At 39.9% G+C, this 26316-nt stretch overlaps 1 protein-coding gene across 2 annotated transcripts; it reads left to right on the top strand.

The window, feature by feature from the left end:
* Positions 1-279: 279 nt before the first annotated feature.
* Positions 280-21531, top strand: brd1a (bromodomain containing 1a). Of its 2 annotated transcripts, none has more exons than XM_017693906.2 (13): positions 280-610; positions 1778-3152; positions 3683-3839; positions 3934-4065; positions 5027-5155; positions 6197-6509; positions 7298-7549; positions 9527-9817; positions 11402-11528; positions 15764-15897; positions 17134-17243; positions 18658-18812; positions 20379-21531. In XM_017693906.2, exons 2-13 carry the CDS (start codon positions 1795-1797, stop codon positions 20560-20562), a joined length of 3342 nt encoding a protein of 1113 aa, XP_017549395.1. In that variant the 5' UTR covers positions 280-610; positions 1778-1794; the 3' UTR covers positions 20563-21531. The 2 variants fall into 2 exon arrangements, with proteins under 2 accessions (XP_017549395.1, XP_017549393.1); XM_017693904.2 differs by having other exon boundaries at positions 15761-15897.
* Positions 21532-26316: the final 4785 nt, after the last annotated feature.

Genomic DNA, 26316 nt, shown 5'->3' with positions numbered 1-26316 from the left:
AACCTATTGTGTAATAAAATGTAATTTCTACTCATTGTTAATAATGATAATAACAACAACAATACTACTACTAATAATACAGTATTATTATTAATAATAATCAAAAAAATTTTTTTTCTATTTTATTTTTTGAAAGCGGCTCTCCCACCCGTTTGTTTTGTAGCTATACAGAATCTATAAATGTCCACACGGCTACAGCCTAAACGGCTGTGTGAACGTCAGCCGCTCTGAATGTGAAACGCCATCACGTCGTGCGTGGCGGGTGGGCCGTTGTGTAGTAGCCGCCCGCCCGCATTGTTGTTGGGGGGAAGGCGAAGCCCTGCAGCAGCTGCTCATCGTTTACGGGGGGAAAGAGGACACCATTCCTGCCTTTGAATGGCTTTTAAACCTAGTTTTCCCCCGCGGAACACGGTCCGGGAGCCGTAGTCTCGGCGCTCAGGGCATATCCCTGCTCCCCTCAGCCAGATTCAGCGGTGGAGAGCTCAGACTGCGCCCTGTGGATGAGAACATTGTGTACGGGATCCCAGCCGCCGCCGAGCAGGCCGTATCGCCATTGCTTTCAGGAGCTGCTGCCGCCTCTCTTTTCAACCAGAAGCAACGGGGCTGTGAGGTAATGCGCTCTGAAAACAGCAGCAATTCAAGCCGGGATGGTTTGTTGTAATCTGCCAGGCAGCACGCGTTGGGGAGATCTGCATGTGATTAGGAAACATCTCTAAAGGGCTCCACCAGTCTGTGCTGGTTTGCCTGTGTCTGTGTTTTGCTGGACGCCATTTGCTCCCTTTTGCTGTTGGTTTATTATTGTGAGGTGCCCTCGGTCGCAGCACAGGGCCGCTGCTTGCTTGCTGCGTTTGTTCCCGGTTCTCTGTTGTTGCTCAGCCGTGATCGATACAAAGGAAACGCGCTGCAGTCTGATGTGAGCAGCCTCAGCTTAGTGAGCTAAATATGGTTTAAGGTTTGGGGTTTGGAGCGTTTCCCCGCCCCCACCACAACACCCACCTTTGTGGCAGCGTCAGAAACTGTCATAGCGCTTACCTAAACACGCTGCACGTCTAGAGCGAGTGCTCATTTACCTTGTAGTGAAGCAAGTTCCTGTTTCGGCGTGTGCGCCCATGCTGTGTTTATGTGAAGGTTAATGCCAAGGATTGAGACCGTTATTCGTGTGTTACCCCGTGTGTTCTCTGCAGTTTCAGAGTGGGTGCTTAAATTGGAAACCATCACTAACTTCTGTGAGCAGAGTGTGTTCCCCCTGAGTTGGCATGATTAATAATCGCGGTAGATTCGGTTTGATGTAGCTGTTGGAGGTTCAGCTGGGGAGTTACTTTTGATAAACTCCTGTCGGGAGAAACCAGTGCTTATCAAGCAGTGGTCCTTACTCCTTCACTTTTGCCAAGACTGACAGCCGGAAAACATTTCCCATATAGAATATTTAATTCCGTCCCATCTCTGAGGGAGAGACACCTAAGGCTGGCTTTACTAAGACCTATTGATTTCAGATGATTCGCTTACCTTGAAAGACAACAAGCACCTTAAAAATTGACATGTGAATCAGTCACAGATGTTCCGCATAGATATGAGGAAATGTGTAGCTGTGTGAAATGTGTCAAAGCTGCATTGTAACCATGAGAGTTTGTGGTATGTTCTGGGAATATTAACACTGGTCTGTGATTAAGACTAATAAAACCTTAATACTAATCTTTTGTAAACTCTGATAGTACGTCAGTACTCATCCGTTATTCATTCTGTGAGAATCTGAACGCTTTCCTGTTTCCCTCTTCAGCTTTTTAAGGTTCCACAATGAGGAAGAGAGCACGGCAACCCAGGCCCTCTGCACCACAGCGGTCGCCTTCGCCCATCAAACCCTCGCCAAACCGGGAGACGCTTACATATGCACAGGCACAGCGCATGGTGGATGTGGAGGTGGATGGCCGCGTGCACCGGATTGGTATCTTCGACAAGCTGGAGGTCATCACCGACGATGACCCCACAGCCCAGGAGATGATGGAGTGCACCAGCAATAAGGAGAACACGGAGAAGCCCCAGCAAGCCCCATTGCGCTCTGCACGGCTCAAAAACAGCCAGCAGAAAAAGAAAGCTGCTTTGAATGCACAAAAGCCTCAGGCACCCATAAGCACCCTGCCTGAGCCCAAATTTCGCACTGTGGATTATAACCTTCCAGCTGTACCTCGGAGACCTTCACAATACTATAAGTATGAGGAGAAGACTTCAGAGGAGCTTGACGAGGAGGTGGAGTATGACATGGACGAGGAGGACTACGCCTGGCTGGACCTGGTCAATGAGAAGAGGAGAAGCGAAGGGTTCAGCCAGGTTTCTCCTAACGTCTTTGAGTTCCTCGTGGACCGCTTTGAGAAGGAATCGTTCATGGAGAGCCAGGGCCAGCAGGTCCAGCAGTCAATGGTGGACGAGGACGCTGTGTGCTGCATCTGCATGGATGGAGAGTGCCAGGACAGCAATGCCATCCTTTTCTGCGATATGTGCAACCTTGCTGTGCATCAGGAGTGCTATGGAGTGCCGTACATTCCTGAGGGCCAGTGGCTTTGCCGTCATTGCCTACAATCTCCCACCCAGCCTGCCAACTGCATCCTCTGCCCCAACAAGGGTGGTGCCGTCAAGAAGACGGAAGATGACCGGTGGGGTCATGTGGTCTGCGCCTTATGGGTCCCCGAAGTGGGTTTCTCCAATACAGTCTTCATCGAGCCCATTGATGGCGTGGCAAATATCCCCCCTGCCCGCTGGAAGCTCACCTGCTACCTCTGCAAGGAGAAAGGCGTTGGCGCCTGCATCCAATGCCACAAAGCTAACTGTTACACCGCCTTCCACGTCAGCTGCGCACAGAAGGCTGGTCTCTTCATGAAGATGGAGCCCATCAAAGAAATGACAGAGTCAGGTACCCCTACCTTCTCTGTGAAAAAGACTGCCTACTGCGGGGCTCACACCCCCAACGGCTCCATTAGGAGGCCCCTCACCATATACGATGAGACCAAAAACAAAACCAAAAATGGACTCTGTCAGACGGGAAAAAAACACAGCCGTACGAGACTGAAAAAGAAGCAGAAGAAATCAAAGATCAAGAAGGCAGCAGAGCCTGTAGCAGCAGTGCCAGCAATGTCTGTGCCTAGTTTTCCACCTAATAGGTAAGCTGGAGGTCCTGAAAATGGACATCTCTACAGCGTTCTGTGGGCCTGCAGCTGCTAGGAATTAAAGGGAATTCCAGAGATTTTTTTTACAGCAAATTATAAGGATGTAAACAAAGTCATTAAAAGTGGTTTGATTTGACACGTCATGCTGGAGTATCAGAATTTACAGTGGTGGTGACAGGAGCCGACATCTAATGCCTCTAAAAGCTACCTCACAGAAAGTTATTATACTAAATTGTTCCAAATAAGTAGCCTGATTCCTGAAACATTGTTTTATGTTAACTGAAGAGTAGATTTCCACCTGATATTGTGTTAGCCTTATTAATGCCGGTGCAAGAGAAGGGAAATTATAAATAATTGGGTAAATAAGATGGTTGGCTGAAATATTGTTTTAAAGTGAAGGAGTTGCTTGGTGTTATTGATTGATTTATTTTTTTGCCCTTTGAAAGCCTTTACACAAAGGATAGTGATAAGCAACAGAACCAAGCCTTTTTGTCTTTTCTCAAACCACTATGTATCTCCCACAGGTTAAACACCATCCTTAATCAAGTTTCTCTCCAGAGGAAGAAGGTATTCGTCGAGCTGGTCTTGAACTACTGGACCCTGAAGAGACAATCACGGAACGGACTGCCGCTGATCAGACGGCTCCATTCTAGCCTGCAGTCCCAGAAAACCGCACAGCCTGTAAGTCCACTGGCATCCTTTGCCCCGCTGAAGGTGCGGTAGATTGAAATGTTGAATAACGTTATGTAATGGTGCTGTGATTTAATTTATTCAGAAGCATAGTGAGAAGGAGAGCCGGGCGCTGAAGGAGCAGCTGAAGGAGTGGCATCGTTTGAGGCATGACCTTGAGAGAGCCCGGCTGCTACTGGAGCTGATCAGAAAGAGAGAGAAACTCAAAAGAGAGGAGGTGATGGCATCGTTCACTCTTTCAGCCGTACTACTTTTGCTGAATATTTTGCACATAGTCATGCTTTAAGTGAGGTAATGATGCAAGACATGCAACTGTGGCCACAGAGCAACTCAGCAACTAACTCTACAATCTATTTGGTCCTCTATAATGAGAAGACAGTCTATATAAAAGCCTGTAGTTCTTATACAGTGCACTCATTGTGGATGTACATGCCTCCAAAAAACATTCTTGCTTGCACTTCAACCTCAGTCACGGTTTCATTTCGAGTTCAATGTGCTGGAGTACAAGTATTTGTTTGTCTGATAGTGGAGTAAAGATTCATTGGTTTTCTTGATGGATCGTTTGTAATCCTTCCCAATTGAATTTGAAAGAAATAGTTCGGAATCATATGCATCTGTCAAAAAATGATTTTAAAATGCTCTGAATTGAACAAGTCATGATTTACTAACAAAATAAACATCACATCAGCACAAGTGGGTCAGGCACCATTCACAAGTGAACCACAAGGGAATCACAGAGGAAACATAATGCGAGAGATTTACGAACCAGTTCCCACCCCCTGCTGATCATAAACCTTCAGCCCTCTGTTTTGGTTTTGATTTAATTTTATCAGACATAGACAAACCAATGCTTAACATATGAATGCTGCTTTTAGCTAATAATTACATGCTTTTACAGGGTGTATTGAAGTTAGCTAAATGTGCTGCTGTTGCTTCATCTATTTGATTAATGATTTGTTGGTAAGACCTAATGCTAATGTTGATGTTGGTAAGGCTTCATGTTCTGCCATTTTGGGCCTGCTCCATTTTTTTGACCCAGGGGTGTGCAAGTTAAACATGTACTGTGACATGAATGCAAGGGATGAGTTTTCTTGCCACATGTGCTTATAATTTACATTATTTATTTACTGTGTTAGAAGGATATAGAACCTAATTGTTTTTTCTTAATATTCCTGCAGATGAAACTGCAGCAGTCAATTCTAGAACTGCAGCTCACTCCATTCACCATTCTCCTAAGGTCTGTTTTGGATCAGCTACAGGAAAAAGACCAGGCTAAGATCTTTGCACAGCCTGTTAGCATCAAGGAGGTATGTGTGAAGATCTGCATGAGTTTTGGAACTTCTGGGACATGACACACGCAAAATATACCCGTTGGCAAAGAATTTGTAAACAGCTTGTTTTAGGGATGCACAGTGATAGCTGAATCATATTGGTGTCAGCCAAGATTAAAAAAAAAACATTCGGCATCGGGCTGATGCTTAGATTTGGACGATTTTGAATCAGTATATGATGACCCTTTTATTGTGTACTAGAAGAGCACCGTTAACGTGTAGGCAGTGCTGGCTAGCACAGCTAAAGGTCTCCCACAGCACTGTGCCAATAAGCACAACCTGCAGTTACTCTGGTAGGTAGCTAATTCTAGGTAGGATGTTTTGATAATTTAAATCTCCTTAAAAATCACAAGCATTAAAACTACAAAGCTGAATTTGGCTGCTTATTCACCAGCTTCCTGTTGGAACTTGACTGTTCCGCCTTAAACAAGTGCAGCAGTTACATTCTGGCACCCAAGGCACCGACAGGGAAAGCCGATTGAAACTAGGCTCAAATTCATCTTTTCACCCTACTTGTATAAACTGAGGGAAATAAAGCGTTCAGCATCACTTACTATGCTTGGGATCAGTTTGCTACCTCCTCACAGACTGACTGTTATAGGAGGTGTAATGTAGTAATGGCAGTATGCTGAGTGCTTGATGGAGCACCAGCCTAGGTGTGCATACCTCTGAGAACAGTGGTTTCACACTTTTGGTTGGTGATGTCACATGGTGTGTCTGGTGTGCAGTGACCTTTACTGAAGGCAGTTTTGTATGCCGAAGATACTGTATGTACATGCAAAATATTGAATATTGGCATCAGCCCAGAATTCCTATGGTGGTCCATCCTTAGCGGTTTTACAACCTTTGGCGGATATTTTTGGAAAAGTAACAGTGAAATTCAGTTTCACAAGAAGGCAGGTTTTGACAGGCAACCCTGGTATATCACTAACTAAATGTCTGTAATGATGAGCTCTGGAGTGGTAACAGTCTGCTTGTTGTTGTTTTTTTTTTTTTGTTTGTTTTGTTTTTATGAAGGTGCCTGATTATCTGGACCACATCAAGCAGCCCATGGATTTCTCCACCATGAGGAAACGTATAGACGCACAGGGCTACAAGAACCTGGAGGAGTTTGAGGCTGATTTCAATCTCATCATTGCAAACTGCATGAAGTACAATGCCAAGGACACCTACTTCTACCGTGCTGCTGTTAGACTGAGAGATCAGGGCGGGGCCTTGCTCAGGAAGACGCGGCGCCATGTTGAGTTCATTGGCTTTGAATCTGACGGTGGCATGCATTCATCTGAACCTCCTAATGTTGAGGCATCTGCTCCATTCTCCTGGGAAGAGGGTAAGGAGTAACATAGTAGCATAATGCAGCCTGTCCGCCATAACGTTTTTGGTTCTTTCATTTTGCACGGGACCGACAAGTCTAACATAGCTAACAATGGAAGCTTAGACCGCTCATGCAAAGTTCAGGTGTTGAGAAAACTGCTACTACTCTTTTTAGCTATGCAACATATTTTTGTTCATGTTTATAGATAACAGTGCCAGAAACCACATAAGCAAGTCTTTTTGAGATTACTTCAGCTCAGTCAGGTTTGGGCCAATGCCAATTGGTGTTACATAGGTAGCTGGGCGTAGAATTTCAACACATTTGACCAACTGAGTTATTCAGTACTACAGGGTATTGGAAAACCTTGTCAATCTTAGGCAGTTGTCTTAGCATCCATGATCCAAAATCTAGATTTTTGATTCAATGTCTAAATGACATTGTGTATTTGGTATTAAGGGCAGCGTTGCCTCATTGATGTGTAGTATGCTGCAACCTGTAAACAGCACTTCACCCTCATTTCTAGTTTGTCTTTTAAGTCTTCTTTTGGTTTTTATTTAAAAAGAAGATATTGAAAAAATATTGTTTAGTAATTGTTATCAAATTCAGAGTATTTGTATTCATGTCAGTATTGAACATTTTTCAACAAAGCCCATCCCTGCTTTTATTACTTAACTGCTTTAGCTTTGTTACTCCAGTGCCGAAGAACCAACTTCAGACTCCAAACTTGAACAGATTGAATACATGTGGAATAGGGGTAATTGTGTAATACCAACAAAATACACTTTTTCCATTTCTTCCTTCAGTGGACCGGTTGCTGATCCCAGCCAATCGGCAGCACATGTCTCTTGACGAGCAACTGAAGGAACTCCTGGAGAAGCTAGATCTGACCATGGCCATGAAGTCCAGCGCCTCACGCAGCAAACGGCTGAAGCTACTGAAGAAGACCATCAGTGATGTGAGGATGGAGATGAGTCTGAGGAGCAGCCAGCCACTCTCCTCTGAGCAGAGAAGAGCAGCAGTAGAGCCATCAGTGGCGAACGGTTCAGCAGAGGAAGGTTTGTTTGGTTTGGACATGTACTTCATGCTCACTTTGTTAAAAGTGATTGTTCATTGAAATATTGAACATTCAAATTTTCCCTTATCCTAAATGTGGTTGATCACTCAAGATGTGTTTGCACTGTATCTATGAGGCAAATGTTAGCATTGTGCTAACTGCTAGCCTAAATCATTACACACACTCTAATTAAACTGCGTGTTTGTTAAGGTATCTCAAGTAGATTACCTTAAATGGTGATTCACACTGTATAACATTTATCTGAAAAAATGAACAAAAGTATGTTGTAGCCTAAATTGTGGTCTATGCTTTTGACCATGTTCATAGACAGTAGTATCCTAAAGTGTCAGTAATCACATAAGCAAGTGTAACTGAGATTGCATTTTATAGATTGGCACCGTTTGAGAGAAATGATTTAGCCATGCAGATTGAGTGATGCTAATGGGAAGCATATTAAGCTGTCATTACTTGTTAACAATATCAGCCCCTTAGCTCAAATGATACGTAAATTCAGGACAACAGACATGTCTTGGCTAATTAAGTAATTTTGAACTAAAGTAAAAATGGTGTATCAAATTTTTGGCTGATCCATTGCTTTAATTTAATAATCTGTTAATCACGTTTTCCACCAATAGTACCGTACGTTACAGTATGGTTTAAATATGAACCCAGAACTATCCGTACCCTGAACAAATACCAGTGTCCATTTCTCATCTCATGACAGAACCGTTAAAGTGGCATTCTCTTTAGCTTGTCAAATGGTCAGATGACAAATCTACAAACAACAAGCACTAATTTACCTCTTACATGTGCTTTTATGTGAGTCATCTAACACCTAGTGACGATTCTGTGATGATTGCATTTGCCCAGTCACTCGTTTGCACCAGTACTTGCTACACCTGTCCATTCTGGCTCTGCAAGAAGAAAAACATGTTACGGTACAGCTCACTTGGCGGTGGCAATGACGAGAAGACACTGATCACACGTTTGAACCACACCATACTGTACTGCAGTGCCCAATTAAATACCTTTAGCAAGCAGCAGTCTTTAAAGTGGTGTCTTAACATCACAAAGCAGCTTTGAGTTTTCATCGAAATCCTATTGTCTGCTCTCCTTTTAGCCGAGTGGTGCTTGAACCGCGCATTCCTGTGCTTATTGAAAGTGCTTGATATAACAAGAGCTTGCCAAACATGTGTGCCGATGATAGAATAGGAACAACAAACTGAAACGTGTGTATCTGTGTGCGTTAGAAAGTACCCATTTATAGTAGAAAAACCTTTTTTTAGTAGTTGGACATTAGTGGATGGTTGTGTCTGTGAAGAATGAAGTCTGAATGTGAAAACAGAGTTTCTTCAGTAACAGGGTTGAAAGTGCCAGCTGCACTCTGAATATCTTTTGCACATGTTGGCTTTGCTGTCAAAAGCCAGATAATGATTTATTTATAACATGGTGTGTGCTCACTTGTGGTTCCTCAGAAGTAGTTTTTCCGAAAATCGAGCTTACACAAATGATTGGTCAAGACGTTTGCTTCTTCAGTTTTGCTCTGAAGCGATGGATGGAAGTTATACCCCACCAATTTGCATTGTACAAACAGTGCTTAACTGATTCCAAGTGTGTCAAACACAGAGCAAATCTGTTTTAGATTTCTTAGCATCTTGATGTGGTTTGTAGCAGTTTGCACAATGTAATTGGTGGAGTTTACACTTCTAGGGCTGTCAGCATGCTGAGCATTAGCTGATGAGTATTTGTCATGTTAATAATTGTGATTTATTAACTTTCATTTTCTTTTATTCTTGATTTTGTGCAATTGTTAAGGTACAAACCTAAAGTGGCCAAATTAGCTTATCAGCCATGTTGCACTCCTAGAAATGTTTACTTAGTAACCGACATTGGTGGTACTGTAGAAATAATACACTGTCATCTCCTGGCATCCTCAAACTTCCAACAAACTTGAATTTGAAATTGTCATTTTTTACAGGCGACAAATCAATACCTCCAAAGCTGGAGCCCTCGGACTCCCACCCCCCTCTCGCAAACGCTGACGGGCCGTCTGAGCCCCCTACACTGAAGCCCATTGAGCCCAGCTTGGAGCAGCCCCGATCAGGCAAGCTTGATGAGCAACAGGACGCCTTCCTTTCCCACAAGGAGAACCTCAACGGACACTCGAGAGACCGGCTGCTGCTTGATGATGGCGATGTCAGCGTGGTTGCCACGTCGACCCTGGCCGAGCCCTCCGGTCCAGTAAACAGACGGACGTCAGTGCTTTTCCGTAAGTCTAAAAGTGTCAGCCCCCAGAAGCCTGTGCGAGGCGGGGAAGCCCAGGCAGAGTGTCCTCAGCTGGGCGCCAGGACCTTCCTGTCTGTGGTGATCCCCCGCCTGGAGACTCTACTCCACACCAAGAAGAGAACATGCAATGCCAACAGGGGCAGCGAAGGGGAAGATGAGTTACCTGCCAAACGCCCTGACACGGGTACTGCCTGCAGGAGCGCAGCAGTCAGAGCGGAGTGCAAACAATTCGATTTCAAATGTACAGCTGAATGCAAAGGTTTAAAAACTCCTGGTCAAATTACATGTTTTGTTGATTTTTAAAGTAGCACATCTTCTACAGTAAACAGACTTAAATATGGCATTTGTCTATAAATTTTAGTCTGCAACATTGAGCTATTTGCAGCGCTTAACATAGTGGGTAAAAGTAAAACATAAAATTTAAAATGTGCCAAAGCTTTTGCACAGGCCACATTTTATGTTTTCTTTTTTACTCCCAGTATGTTAAATTAATCAGATTAATCAAACAGTAATATTGTATTGAAATGTGCAGACGTGTTGCCTATAGAAGATACTCATTTTCACTTAGAAAATCAACAAAACATGTCATGTGGGGTGCCCAAACTTTTGCACACAACTGGATATTAAATACATACAGTACTGTGGCGATGTTTTAAGCCATCTGGGGAAAATGTTTTTTAATGCTGTTTATTTGGCACTCTGCATGTATTTGCTTGGGAAAACAGTATCATTAGAATAAATTAGGGCCCAGACAGAATGTGATGGTTAACATTACTGGCTGATATTGAGGTCCTGCAGCTTTAATGGCAAAAATCAAGGACACGCTGATGTGGCTTGATCAATGGCGGAAAAAAACATTTCCTATACGAGGAATGCCATTAACTGCTGACGCTTCATGCTTGTATGCAAGTCTTTCTATAGACTGCTGAGTTCAGTCATCACTTGCTCATTTTCAATACAGCAATACAGGCTAATTTCATCAATTTAAAACCCAAAACAAGATCATTGTTAAAAGAAGCAAAATGTGAAATGTTTTATTTTTAGCTTTAGTGTACTCACTCTTAATTCTGAAGCTTTGCCCCCAAGCTAGTTTTTATATTATTCAAGACTGAGTTTCTGGTGTTTGTGCAAACCTGCTCTTTGAACCATCCCTCAGTTTCAATCAGATTTTGTTTTGAAAACAAGAAATTCTTGTTACTTTTCACTATATTGATGTTCATTTGTGTTTAATGTGTTGTTTTATTTCTAGCAAAAATATACATACTGTCCAGAGCAATCTCAGGTTGTTTGACTTTTGCGCAGTACTGTAAACAGATGGCACAAGTTATATTGTTTTGGTAACTTTAGTGTGGGGGGAAAATGCCCACATGAGTTAGTCTGACTGTTGAGGAAGGAGAGACAAGGGGAAAGGACATCAAATAGAAGCACAGCATTCAGACTTGCTCTCAACTTCAACTAGCTTGTAGACTGCAATTTGTTTCCCCTCAGGCAGGCTCCACTTTGCTCAGTGCAGATTTTATTATGCATTTTGACTACCTCTCGCTCTCTCTTGTTCTCCTCTTCTCAGGTCTGTCGAACGGTTTTGTTCTGGAGCAGCAGAAAGAGCTGAATCCCAGCAGGCAGCAGGAGCCTCGCCGCAGGTGTGCTTCTGAATCTAGCATCTCTTCCAGCGGCAGTCTGCTGGGTGCTACCAGGTACACACGCATTCACAGATAACTTCAAATTCTCCATACTCTGTGTGCTCTGATGTATTCAGCAAGTCTTTCAACAGCGAACATGGTCTTGTTTACTATTGAGCAAATGTTCATGGGCCCTGAAATACCATACTTGTATGTTTGTGATGTTTTCATGTTCATTTATCAATTACAGATGTAGAAGTACATGAGTTTGAAATGAAACCAGTGTCAGCTGTGCCCTCCACTCCTTATGGACAGTCTGACCTTCATTCAAGCCTTACGTTAACTACAATAAGAGAAGCTGCAAAACTGTTCTAAACTTTCCTAGATCTCCATGACTGCTTGGTTTATACCAAAAGAAAGTTGTCTGAAGTTCATTTTGCTTTAGTTCTGCAAGGCAGCTAAGATGCTCATCACTAACAGGTAAAGGAAGCTTACAGTCATATCCAAAAGTTTGGGCACCCCAATCAAATTACATGTTTAGTTTAAGTAAAATAAGTTAACACATTCTCTACAGAGAATGTTTTAATCCATAAGTACTGTTTCTTTGCTGATTTAATTGCACTTTTCTGATAAGTTAAACTCATAATCATAGAAGTATGTTCTCTGTTTAAGATGTTATTTAATTTAGAAAATCAACAAAACATTTGACTGGGGGTGTTCAGACAACTGTGTGCTCTCTAATTGGCACTCTGCAAGCTGTATGCCATGAACTACTCATCACATGCTTCTCTCAGATTGTAAAAGTAAACTCAAATTAAGTTGCTTATGTGTTTTTTGACTCTGTATGGCTTGGAGTTATAACAGCATGTCGTACATTGTACGAAACCACATAAACAAGTGTGTCTTGGATGAACAACTACATTTGGGGATTTCGGACAGTGTATGACAGTATAATCTGTACAAAATTATATGTATTTTCCTCTAATCTCCCATCAAAATACTTTTGTCCGCTTCCAGAGCAGAATTGTTGATTACGTATTAATGCAACAGTGGGTGGAGAAAAATATTAACCCAACATGTAATGTATCATGAACAAATATCAATTTTCTTAGAAAGGAAATGCTCAGCTAGCTCTGAGGGCATCCCTGATGCCATATCAGAAATGCATCAGAGTATGGCTAGAAAATGAGTTCTGATTTCCCTTTGATGTTGACTTATGCTAAAACTCCAACTTGATGTAGACATTTTCCAGCTGTGAGCTTTTCAGACCAGCCAGCATTCACACTTGAGAACGATGCACATACTAGTGGCATACAGTCTACTGTAAACACTCAGGACATACAGCGCTGAAAATCAGCATCTCATTTAAATGAACCTAACATGCATTCTTCCCCTGGCCTTCCCTCTAAGCACGCTATACAGTGTGAAAACGGTTCCTCTGCAGACTGTTTTATGCTGAGGTGGGTAGAGCAGCCTAAACCCACACTCAAGTAAAAGTTTTGATATTTTGGTAAAATAATGACTCAGGTAAAAGTATCGTGCTAAAAATCAGCTTGATTTAAAAGTAGAAAGTAGTTGGTTCAAAAATGTACTTAAGTACTGAATAATTTGGAAACCTGCAGTGCAGTTTCTTTGTAAATTCAGCATTTGTCAGTGGTGGAACTGAGGTTTGTTGTGTAGTGAAGCCTTTTGGGGGATTCTTTTGGTCTAAAATAAAATGCCAAAGCTCCAAAGTCAGACCAGTCACAAAACAGTACAAAACACAACAAAAAATGAAATGACTAACTAAATATGAATGACAAAAACTGTAACTTAAGTTACAGAGTTAAAAAGAGTTAAAAGTGGATTTGTTTTCTTACTAATACATTTGAGTAGAAGTAAAAAATATTGTGATTTTAAAAAAACTTTTTTGATATAAAAACAACAAAGCATTGAAACTTTAGAGATGATTCTATGATTGTGTGTTATGTGTTATAATACATCCAAAGACTTAAATTGTGAGTAAGCCAGTAATCTGTTCTCTTGCAGTCGAGTCCCATCATCAGCTGTGGGACGCAAACCCAGCAAAAAAAAAAGAACTAACAATTTTAACAATAAAATGTAAATGAAAATGTAGATGCTTTTTTCTCATTTCTTTTTCCAAACATCTGAGCAAATTTCAAAATTGAAAATGAAATTAAATACCTACATTTGCAATTTCATTTTTCACAAGATCACGAGTCATTTGTGACAAAAATAAAACTAAATTTAAAACTATTTGTCATTTAATAAATATCCAACAGGAGGCGCCGATGTTCGTTTGCATTTCCCTTTTCATTCTGACAGTTAAAGCATGTCCAGGCCGAAAAACCGAATCACAAACTGTCACTTTGCTGTCGATTTATTCATTTTGCCTTTTCATTTTCATTTTGTTAGATTCGCAGCCAATTGCTGTGAAAAAGAAATAAGAGCGTAAACATCGCATTTTGATTTTAGTTTTGACACGTATTTTACATTTCACGAAGAACAGCCAAAGCCAAAGTGAAGCTTGTATTTTCTTTCCTCTATTAGCTTTTTCATATTCGGTTTGGCCATGAAATACGTGACAATTAAATGACAAATAGCTGTTTTAAATGTGTTTTTATTTTTGTCACAAATGAATGAAAAATGAAATTGCACACGAAGGCATTTCATTTCCTTTCCTTTTCAATTTTGGCAGGATGTTTGCTCAGATGTTTGGAAAAACAAATGGCAAAAAGAGGTTTGCATTTTCATTTTATTGTTTTAATTTTCATTTCTTTTTTGGCTGTATTTGCCTCCTGTAATCAGCTAATAAAGTGTGTTCGAGCACAAAAAAGACTGATAGCGTTCCTAGCCTAAATGTAGTTATTAATCAGTTAGGATTGCTTGTTTAATGATTTTAAACTTGGTGTTATTTGTGGAGAAGAATATCTGCACAGCACAGTTTCTGTTATGATTTAGTGTCTTTTTGACTGATGTGTGGTTTAGTGCTCCTTCATGATCTCACTGTGCATAGTGCTTTGTCTCTGCAGTGGGCTTAACCAAATATTGAGTTCTTTTTCTTCATTTTTTGTGACGCCAGATAGATCTGAGATCAACAGATCTCCACTGTCTGCATTTTGACTGAGCATATTTGTAGTGATTTCCTAGCTTAATCATTTTGCTTAGGCTTAAAGGTGAAGAATGTTGAGGACTCCAGCTCTGATAGCTGTATCTGCAGTTTATTGCTGTGCGCATACATTGAGCAGTGTTTGTTGAAGGCATGAGAGATGAAGTGCTGCCGTTCTGCTTTCACACTGACACTTGTGGTTTTTTGCCTTTTTGTTATCTGCATGTGTGAGATTGAAAGCCGACCTACAAGCTGTGCAGTGTGTGTCATGACTTCATACCTTGTCCTCAGCTCTCCATAAATATACTAAGCTGGATGTCAAGACAGCATTGCGAATTTGTGTCGAAAGGCTTTGTTAGCAGTTTTCACTTTGTTAGTAGTTTGTCTGGACAGGCTCACTGTGTTTCAGAATGTATACTCGGATAGCGTCTCTCTCTGTATTATGTCAAAACGTTTTTTTTTTGGAGATGTTGATTTGGATTTTACGCTTGGACTCAGTTGAGTTTTAAACATGACTGCAGCGTGTGCAAATATACATTTACTATTGGTGGAAAATCTAATTTCTCTGAAAAGGCAACTTTATGGAATCGGGAAAAAACATTGTACAGTCTTTCAACTGGTTTGCCTTCCTCAAAGAGGAATTCCGCATTTTTTAAATTTCTGCATGGTTCAATATTTGAGATGTAAACTACAGTAAATTAATGTATAGTAGATTGATATGAAATGGTTAATTATAGAGAAACAAGTGACTCTGATTTCTTTACAATGGTACTGATGCGAATTAGGGGTCACAATGTCTAATATGCAAATGTAGACATTCCTTTTTTTTTTAAATTTTCTATCCAAAACCTTCTCGTTTTCTTAAGGCCATGAATGCACCCTGCAAAAATACATTTTAGCTCAACTTTTGTCTCAAAACTTTCATAAAACAATGTATCTGGCATCAGGCAGCACATTTGTAACTGTTTCATGTCATAACTTTCTGTGTAAAAAGCTTTTAGAGGCTTTTGAAAGTGGAGCGTTTCACATCAGACCATTCTGAATGACCATTTAGTAATGCAGAAATTAGGCAGGACTTACATTAATGAAGATGGCAGTGAGCAATAATCATGACTTCTTGTTGCTGTTTACTGGTGTGTGAATGGCATATACTGAAGGTATAGAAGCTTATTGGACTTACTGCAGTCTCTCTCTTCAGCAGTGTCCCGTTGAGTTTTCCAAAGTGTGGGAAGGGGAAGCCAGCACTCGTCCGGAGAAACACCGTGGATGACAAAAGTGAACTCATCGCCTGCATTGAGACTGGCAACTTCGCCAAAGCTGCTAGACTTGCTGCTGGTGAGTAGGCAGCTGGACGTGTGTTCTGATGCTTGCAGCAGGGAGGGGTGTTCACACCAGGCAGTGAATGTGTCTGTGTGGGTGGTAGTCCAGTTTGAGGTGCGTGAGTGGTGGTTAGATTTGCACACATCATCTTTTACAAACAATGGAAGGTATGAAGATGCATTTGATCACCACTAGCAATTTGCAAAAACTGGAACAACAGTTATTAAATTAAAAACTATATGGTAATAAAGAAAATACATTTTTCTTACAGACAACACCTGCGTTCAATAGCACAAATCTGAACTGGAAATAAATAAAACACTTTACATAAAATAAATTTATTAAAATTCTGTCAGTATATAGGAATGCTCAGTGAAATCCAGCATCTTGGACAGTAGAGAGCGATTCTTTATCCAAGGCAAATAATTCTGTTATTTTTAGTTAAACTTTAAACATTGGAACTGTTGTTTTGATCATTTTTCATCATTTCAAAATCAGAGACTACATGCGAGCAGGAACTTATTGCTTCCATTATTTAGCTCATTTGGGCGTACTGAGTGGGATATAGCGTTTTAAACTAGTATTAAACCTGTAGTGGAGAAGTTCCTGGGTGTTGCACTTCCTCTTGATACTTGACCTGAACAGATTATACATTGCTTGTCTAAAGTCCCTTGTAAATAGTGTTTTCTCCACTGTTTATCTGCTGCCGCTCAAACTGTTTAAACGTGGCTGCACTGACTAGCATAGGAGAGTGGAGGAAACAATGTTTTTAACAATGTCTTTCACATTTTTATAACCGTTCAAATAATTTGTAAAGATTTCGATTTTGATGCTTTGTTCTAGTTGTATTTAACCTTTTCTTTATATAGAAAAACAAGATGTATATAGCACTTCTCATTTGTATTGTAAAATAGCAAAATACCATGATCTAAATGAAATAACAGCACACTTACTAACATTCTGGGGAATTTTTCATGTGGTCAATTTAAGTTGTGTGTGTGGGTGGGTATATATATATAATATCAAATTTTAACTAAAAACTAAAACTAAATTCATTAGCAGCCAGTCATAACTGTAATAACTGGAATGACGCTTTATCTGCATCTTGTTTTGATCTCTAAATGCACTTTGTTTTTGAGCTAGTTGGTGTGTTGTTAATGTTCTGCCTCTATAAGCATGGCTGTGGAAGTGTTCTGCTCTGTTTGCAGTGAACCCCTCATAACCTCATTGTCATTATTCCTGCTTCCATAGAAGTTGGCAACAGCAATATTTGGATGCCTGCTAATGCTGCAACAGTTGTTCTGGAACCTCTAAAGCTAGTTTGGGCAAAATGTAGCGGATATCCCTCCTACCCTGCCTTGGTGAGTGTGAGCGTGCTTGTGTGGAAATTAACCATGTCCCCCTTCCACTCCCTCCAACCCCTCCACCCAGTGAGTGTGTTGATGCGTCTAATGAAATGTGCTAAGGAAATTAGTGTACAAAGATGGATGTGTGCTTGTATCACAGTGCATCAATATGCATTTATTTGTTTTTAAATTTGTATTCACTTGGATGCAAGTGTGGACAATATGGCAACAATATAACAGTGATATTTTTATATAATCAAATAATGATAGTTCATTATACAGTACTGTGCAAACCTCAGAGGGCCCCCTTTTATTTGTCTGATTTACAGTCAAAATGACCATTAAATAAGTGTAATTCGTTCAAGAGATATTTTTGAGGAGATTATATGGACAGTAATTAACTTCCATAAGAAAGAAGAACAATAAAGGAAACTACATGTGTGGACAGGAGTTTTGATAACTGGAGTTATGGTTAAAAAATACAGGGATAAATGAGACTCCTAATTGTGCAAGTCCTATTAGACCACCAAAACTGGCCCCAACAGACAAACAGTACTTACAGTTTTGATGTTTGGGAGAGAGAAAATCAAGCTCCACTGTTGCTTCAGATCTGAAAAAAAATCCACAGGTGTTTCTGTCCATCCTTCCACTGTGAGAAGACAACTCAACACTATGAGTCTGAAAAGATGTGTAGCTGTCCAGAAGCTGTTACTAATAAAAGGTGAAAAACAAGGACCTTTGCAGATCAAACAAAGAAGCTGCTGGTGTTTTTAGAGCAATGGACTGACAACCCCAACGTCATTGAGTGTGTTTGGGATTACTCGAATTGTTGGAAGCAAAAAGAGAAATGCAACCAACTTCTGACTGAACTTTGGAGGTGTGGGAAAATGGCCCAGCAGATCTCTCTGGAAAAAAGTGAAAGCAAATCTTCAGGAAAGAATGGAAACTATGATGATGCTAAGGTGGACACACAAAATACTGAAAAATGATGCTTAGTTATTGAGGCATCTATATGGATTTTAATTTTTTTTTCCACTTTCTTTCATTTTGACTGGAAATTAAGTAAAAGAACTGTGGTGCCTTACACTACAGTATATGCAGAAAAGTGTATTATGATGTAATTTTTCATAATAATGCTAACATATTGGCACATTGGTACACCTACTGAGCACAGTTGGGGCAGATATTAAGTATTTTCTGTGTCCACTAGGTGGCAGCATTCTACCTCTTAAGATTTTAATTGCCTGTTTTTTTTGTTTTTTTTTTAATGCTCTGTATTCAGTAATAACCCCCTCGGTCTTTAATGGACTCTGGCTGTTTAAGTGCAGGTTACTGCCTCTGTGCCTCTGTAGCTGTCGGACCTTGAATGGATTTTCTGCAGGTTTCACTTGTTTGGTTTATAACCTGTATAATCTTTTGTTTCTTCTAGATAATCGACCCTCACATGCCTCGGGTGGGCTGCCATCACAATGGCGTGTCCATTCCAACCCCCCCCCTCGACGTGCTCAGGATCGGAGAGCAGATGCAGTACAAGTCCGAAGAGAAGCTCTTCCTCGTCCTCTTCTTCGACAACAAACGCAGCTGGTGAGTTTTAAAGAGACCCTTAACTCTTAACCATTATATGTAAGTTTCCAGGCTGCTGCAGTGTTAATAATAACTGACTGTGAATATTATATTATACAGTAGTAGAAGAGTATTTTACTTTCAAAAATATTAGATAAATGCTTGTAGTCAACCATATATTTCATATTTTACCTCACACTCATTTCTTGTTCTTTAAACCAGATATGTGTGTGAGGTACAGTAAGAGAGGGTTTTTATTGACTTTAACGGATTGCAGACTAATAAAGATGCAGCAAGGTTAATAACATGCAAACGGAATGTAAATTAGACAGTCAATCAGCAGTCTAGATTTTGGAAAAAGCTTGCTAATTGGGTCATGGATGCTGAGGAGACCAATAGGGGTGTACAATCATAATTGGTCAAGAACAGAATCAGCAGATTTTTTTTTTTTTTTGCTGGGCCAATTTATTGTTTTGACTTTATTCAGTCTGTATGACCGTGTTATGCTACAAATGCTGCTTCATCCTTTTTGTAAATAAAACTGTGTGATGTAGTATGTAAACACTGTTGATGTTTGAAAATGTTTGATGCAGTCCATATATGGAAACTGTACAGCAAAACCAGCTTGTTTTGAATTGACTGCTTCTGTGATGTTCCAAAAAACAACATATTTACATTTATACACCTGTGCAACCCACACTGGTTTAACTCTGCCCATTCATGCCGAACTTGTAAGTACACAATACACGGCAGCCCAACAGAACAGAGGTTATTTGCATTTGAGTTTTAAAAGCGCTGATAAAGAAAATGGGGGAAATGGTCATGTGCAGATGAATAATGACTGTTTTGGGTACAAAAACTCGCATGTGTTTTATGAGTAGACAGGAAAAAAGAAAATTGCAGGACATGGGCCCTTTTAATAAGCATCAGAGTTTTCAGTTATGAATTTAAAATAACAGTTTGGCCCATTAAAGGGCAAATGATGTTATTTCTATTAAGGCTTCAGCTAATAGAAAGTACTGGGAATGTGCTTGTTTGTTTGAAGTGTTCTTTTCAGAGTTTCAGCTTTGGGTTGGAAAAAAGGCTAACAATCATCCATCAGCCAGTTTGGTTGTAAAGATTGAAAATTTAAATAAAAATTCATGATCATGCTTCTCTAAAGACCAAATACTGGTGTATTGAAATTTGTTATTGAATATTGAAGCTTTCGGTATTATAAAAGTACCAATTTCAAAACACAGTCTTGGACACCAGTAGCATTTACCTAATTTATTTCAACTTCTGTGAGTGTGCTTTCATTAGCTTAGCTTATATAAACTCTAGATAGATTGCATGAGCTGTTTTACCTTAAAATAAAATAAAATAAATAAATAAAAATAAAATCTGGCACACTGACCACACACACACACACACACACACACACACACACACACACACACACACACACACACACACACACACACACACACACACACATTCTCTAAGCCGCTTCTCCCTCAGGGTCGCAGAGGCACACTGACCAGCCTTTTAAAAACCTATGCTTGTGAAGATTCCCTACTCACTTTTTCCCCCCTCTCCCCACCATAGGCAATGGCTTCCTAAATCCAAAATGGTTCCTCTTGGGATTGACAAGACCATCGACAAGATCAAGATGATGGAAGGACGCACTTCGGCCATCCGCAAAGCCGTTCAGATCGCCTTCAGCCGGGCAATGAACCACATGAGCAGAGTTCAGGATGAGCCCACCAGTGACCTTAGTGACATCGACTGACCCGCTCAGCGTACAGCTCAGCAAACCTGGGCATGTGGGCGGATTTTAAAGCCTTAGTATTCGTAATGCCAGGCTGGCACTTACCCAGAGGCGCCTAGGGGGTGTCACACAAAACGGGATTTCTCATGTATAACACTTGCAGTTATTGCCAGCGATTACAAAATTCTATATTAATTATTTTTCAGTTATAGGTCATTGAGACATGGAAAGTGCAGAGTCTGAACTTTCAATATGTATCACATTTGGGTTGGTAACTACAAGGTGAGATATGATCATTTGAATTCGATGAATCCAGTTTAGTGGATTTTTGCCACTTTTTAATATTCATTCAAATCAAATAGTGGAAAAAGGTTAGTCATATTAATGCAAATGGAATGTAAATATCTAATTACTTCACTCACTGTTATTGAATACATACCATTGAAAAGTAGTAACTTTGGGTGAACCAGGCATCTAAAGCAGACAGTCAGTCCTGTCTAATGGGAAAGAAAATAATGGGCAATTCTTTTAGACGGCCTTCACTTTGGGCTCAAGTTATCCAGCTAAACAGAGAAATCCTGCCTTACGAGATACCCCCATGACGTTCTCCTGAGGCCTCTTTGTGAATCTGTAGTGTGTCTGCTGCCTCTCTGCTCTTTTTCATCCTCCGCTACGGTGGCTGCTGCTCTGTTGAATGTGTGGAGAGGTTTGATCATTTCTCCTTCACTGTGCTGACTGACCACTGAGTGACCAGTGCCAATATCACTGCCACTCTCCACCTCCATGTCTTTTGCTCTGCCATTTTCATTTCCTCCTGACGTTTTCATTTCCTATCACGGAAGTGTTCATCTTATTTAACAAACTGTAAATAACTGTAAATGGCCCCATGCTAACTTATTCTGTAGAGTTACTGCAGTGGGTACTGTACATTAATTATTTTTTCCTTTTTTTTTTCTTTTTTTTAAAAAAAGTAGTATTTATACTTTTTTTTTTTTTTTTTTTTTTTTTGATGAATTATCTTCAGCATCCCCTCGTCTTCCTCACTGATGATGGAAAAAGTGAATCGTGTGAAGCTCAAGCAGGAATGGATGCGCGATCAGGGCTTGAACATAATGTGAGACTATATCCTTTTCATTAGTTCTTTTTTTTTATCATTTAAATTATTGAAGTTTATATGCATAAACTTCCCTTTGGTATTAAATGTTTTTTGTAACCGATGATGTTTTTTACAACAGTTTTAGCGCTATTTTGTTCTGATATATTTATATAATTAAATATATATCTGTATTCTTCAGATTCTCACACAGAAAGTCTTGTTGTTATGGAAACTGAAAGTTCGTTGTTCTCATGAAACCAAAAGAAAAAAAAAATGCTGCCCAGACCTTTCCTTTTTTATTGTTTTTTTTTTTTTACTTGATTTGTTTGTGTTGTGTGACCAGTTTTGCTGAAGATGTCCTGTGTGTTTTTTTTTTTTTTTTTTTTTTTTTTTTTTTTTGTTTGTTTTATTATTTGATAATACAACAGTTTGGTTGTGCTTTTGGGACCTTCACGATCACCGTAGAATGATGTGCCTGTGTTTATTTATTGTGATGGAATAAAAAAAGAATCTGCATTTACTTTATATTAAATGGTAAAAGAGAGAATTGTGTCCTTAGTCACTTATGGCACATTCTGGTGAATCTCTATTGGTTGGCTTTTTTTTTTTTTTTTTTTTTTTTTTTTTTTTTTTTTTTTTTTTTTTTATAAACTGAATACTGTTGGATATGACTGTTTAGTGAAATTGATTACATTTATTTAGTTGTACTCTGGGTAGCAAAAGGTAGATGTTTGGATACCTTTTTTATACATTCTAGAAGTTTCTTTTATTTGATAACAGAATGGTTGCTGGGATTTCTTTTTTTATATAGATACACTGATAATAAAACAGGCAAAAGATATGAACCACAACAGAGTCTTCAGTTGTTATTTCCATTATCCAGTGCAATAAAAAGGTGTTTATTGCCTGGATTCAATCCTAATGTCTCTCTCTCTGTCAGGTTTATGAAGCTGTTTAGGGTTCTGCCACTGGATGGCAGTGTGGCTTCAGGAATAAGAAAGGCATTGGACACATTTTTCAAGTGGCTTCCTAAGGATGTTCTGCGTTCTTCTCGTTCAGTCTTCCTAACACAGAAGCAAACCTCATACGTTAAATATATTTAATTAAATTGAAAACTTAAATATATAAACATATGGCTATGTATATACTGGCCTTTTGGTCCAGTTACTTAGGTTAGAAATTGTAAGGCCTATAGATGGTGGCATTAGAACCACTACGCACTACTGAGTCTTTGGCTAAATTGACAACAATATGTACATAACATGGGCAGGGACATTTTTGCTATTTATAAACCTACAATAGCGTTGGATTCATGAATATGAGCGGCATTGTATGAATTTCATGAGTGGATTCTTAATGTTTTGTAGTCTCAATCAGTCTTCAAAGCTGAAATATCAAACTTGTAAAAGTATTTAGAGTTTAAAAATTGTATATAAAAAAACATATTACTTTTAAGTATAAATGCCAGTGATCCCAGGCATTTCATTTACATCATAGGTCATAGATTTTAAGGCCTATAGATTGTGGCACCAGTATTTATTTTTTTATTTTATTTATGGCTCACTTGACAAAACTACACACATAAATAATGCAGAGCCATTTACCTTATTCATAGCACAAAGTAAATAAAATGTAAGGCTATGTTGCTGTTCATAAACATACATTTACATGGCTTTATGAATGTGAGAATCATTGAATAAATTCCACAAGTGGGTTACCAAGGAGGTGTTGGTGCCATCATTCAGTTTTCATAGCGCAGAAGCAAATCAGACTTAGAAAACTTTTAAGAAGGAATAGAAACCCTAAAATACACAGGTCAATCTATCCAGTTTCTCTGTTCGGTTACAGGTTTTAAGGGCTGTAGATTGTGGCATTACCACCAGTATGTACTACAGAGTCTTAGGCTAAGTTGATGAAACTTGGTACATAAAGTATGCAGGGCCATCTTTGCTATTCATAATCTCAAAATGACCACTAGTCAGTGGTATTGGTAGAAATTTGAAACTCTTACCTGTGCAACTAAAATATTTTACTTTGACTTATACTGGCCAGCCACTCACCCAGGCATCATCACCAGTACATATTACTGAATATCAGGCTAAGTTGACAGAACTGTGTATATGAGGTAGGCAGGGCCATCTTGCTATTCATGAAATATGAAATACAGAGTTCAATCATTTCATTTAGGTTAGATCTTTTCAGGCCTATAGATTGTGGCGTTATGTAGGGTCTTGGGCTAAGTTGGTTAAATGATGTATATAAAATAGTGTGGGCCGTTTTCTTAGTCATAAACCTGAAATAATGTGACTTCATGAATATAAATGGTGTTGCACAAATTTCACAAGTGGGTTCCCAGGGATGTGTTGCAGTCCGCATTCAGTCTTCATACTAGAAAAATCTCACTTAGCATACTTTCAGTTATGACTTCTTACGTACACTTTAGAATAAATAGGTTGGTGAGTTCAGTCGTTTAAATGCTTTTAGACTAGCATTGGTCTGTATTAAGGAGTCTTGGGCTAAGTTGATAAAACCATGCACATAAAGTCGGCTGGGCCATTTTTGCTATTTATAACCCACAACAACCACTGATCAGTGTTATTAGTAGAAAATATTAAAGTCTTTCATATCTGCAACTATGAAATTGACCGTGTCGAAAGGGCCAAGCGAGTGTTTGATTGTACTACTTAGAACCCGTCGAAGGTGCGGCGCTGAATGCAAATATGGCGCAGACGCCACGTTTGTCGTCTCTCTTTGCTATCAGATACTAATTGCACGGGGAGGTGAGCGCCACGCTCAGGTGGAGAGGATGGCAAGTGGAGCATGAATATCAATCTAGCACATCAGTGTCATCAAATGACTTTGACGGCGCCGAAAGTGCCCTAATTATCCGGACGCACTCAGGAGGCCTAGCTGCGTTTGGAGAGGGGCTTTGAGCTGCTCTGATCGAAGTCAGCAGGTGAAGCCCAGAGACAACCCAGGGGCTCTATAATCCCTCACACGCACCGCATGAAGGTGTCGCAAAGGCTTTAGTGCGATACGTCAACTTCAGTGGAATTCTGTAGGGTTGAGAAAAAGGATAACCAACCCTGCTGTCACATTCCATGGATGCATTTTTTTTCAGCTTTTGCTGGCCTGATATTCCTCGTTTTTTTCCACTCCACTTCCTGAATTCATGGTTCATGGACATTACTCAAGTACCAATTAATTTGCACTGAGCTGTAATTTATGCACTATGATTCATTTGCTGCAGTAACAGCCTATACGGTTCTGGGAAGGCTTTACTCTAGGTGTTGGAGCACTGCTGTGAGGGTTTTGATTGCATTCAGCCACAAGAGCACTAGTGAGGTCAGGTACTGATTTTGGAAAATCACACCAACTCATCCCAAAGGAGATTAGATGGAGCTCCATCTCTCCAGAATGCACAGTTGGTCCACACCCTAATGCTGGGGGTGGCTTTATACTCTTGATGAGGCTTGACATTGGGCATAGTGACCTTATGTGTGGCTGCACCAGAACATCCCGTTCCCTTGGTGATGCTTTTCTACAGGGCTTATATAAGCTGTATGTGCCTGATTGAACTCCTCTGTCAGAAATAGGTTCACTGAATTCACTGTTTATAAGAGGTGTCCTGAAACCTTTGGACATATAGAGCACATAGAGTATTAGCATAGGAACTGTATTCCCTTTCTAAGATCCTTCTGGTCTAAAGAATAAAATGCTGAAGCTCCAGTGTGAAAGGTGTGAGTAACAGCAAAGCAGTCCAGGAGCTGAATCAACAAAACAGAATGAAATTAAACCCTAAAAAAAGCAATTAGGGACTAAACGAGAGAGACTAAAATGAAACCGAGGAAAAAGTGGGTTCAAGCTACAATATTTTACTTAAATACCTGCAACTGAATAACTAGTTACTGCCCACATATGCCCTGAAGCGAAAACATAGTGAAATGTGACTGACTGATCCACCTTCAAATTCACTGTAAAATACTACCCACCTGTGACCGCTTGACGACAGTTGGATTCTGTATTAATGCACTATGACTAAATCCTATTGTGCTGGGAATGAACTGCTCAAGTGGACCACTGAGTGTATTCAAAGATGAACCTGATTTTGGTTAAACCGAGAGGCTGACAGCTTATTTGCACTTGGCTAAAAGGTAGTTAACAGGCTACACAGCTCCTTCATCACGTTTGTTTTTTATGTGTTACTGCACACAGTTCAGAATATGGGGAGGTCAGATTGTGACGATGCCACATGTTTTCTTGGTTAAGATTAACAAGGGGATTGTTAAGGTGTTTCTTCCTTCTGTCAGTGTAGCAAAACTCAGGACACGTTTGACTGCACTTCACTAACACCATCAATTGCTTACACACTTTTTTCAGAACATTAAACACAGATCTTCATTTCTAACCACACATCCTTTGAGACTCTCATTAAATCTTTTTCAAAGAAAGATGAAGGTAGAACATGTATCAGTTCAGAAATCAGTTACAGAGCTCAGCAACAGGACACATTACAATATATATATACATATATTTGATATATACAATATATCAAAATTTACAGTGAAGATAAAGCAAATAGGTACAAACCGACATGAGTGTGTAATAACCTTATAATGCACATATGCATGTTCTACTTCATGCCAATGAGCTTCAAGACGGCAACAGACACATGAATA

The sequence above is a fragment of the Pygocentrus nattereri genome, chromosome 1, assembly GCF_015220715.1.
Source record: "Pygocentrus nattereri isolate fPygNat1 chromosome 1, fPygNat1.pri, whole genome shotgun sequence".
NCBI classification, from domain to species: domain Eukaryota; kingdom Metazoa; phylum Chordata; class Actinopteri; order Characiformes; family Serrasalmidae; genus Pygocentrus; species Pygocentrus nattereri.
The sequence above is the reverse complement of the archived record's forward strand: the minus strand, read 5'-3'. Positions and strand labels throughout refer to the sequence as shown.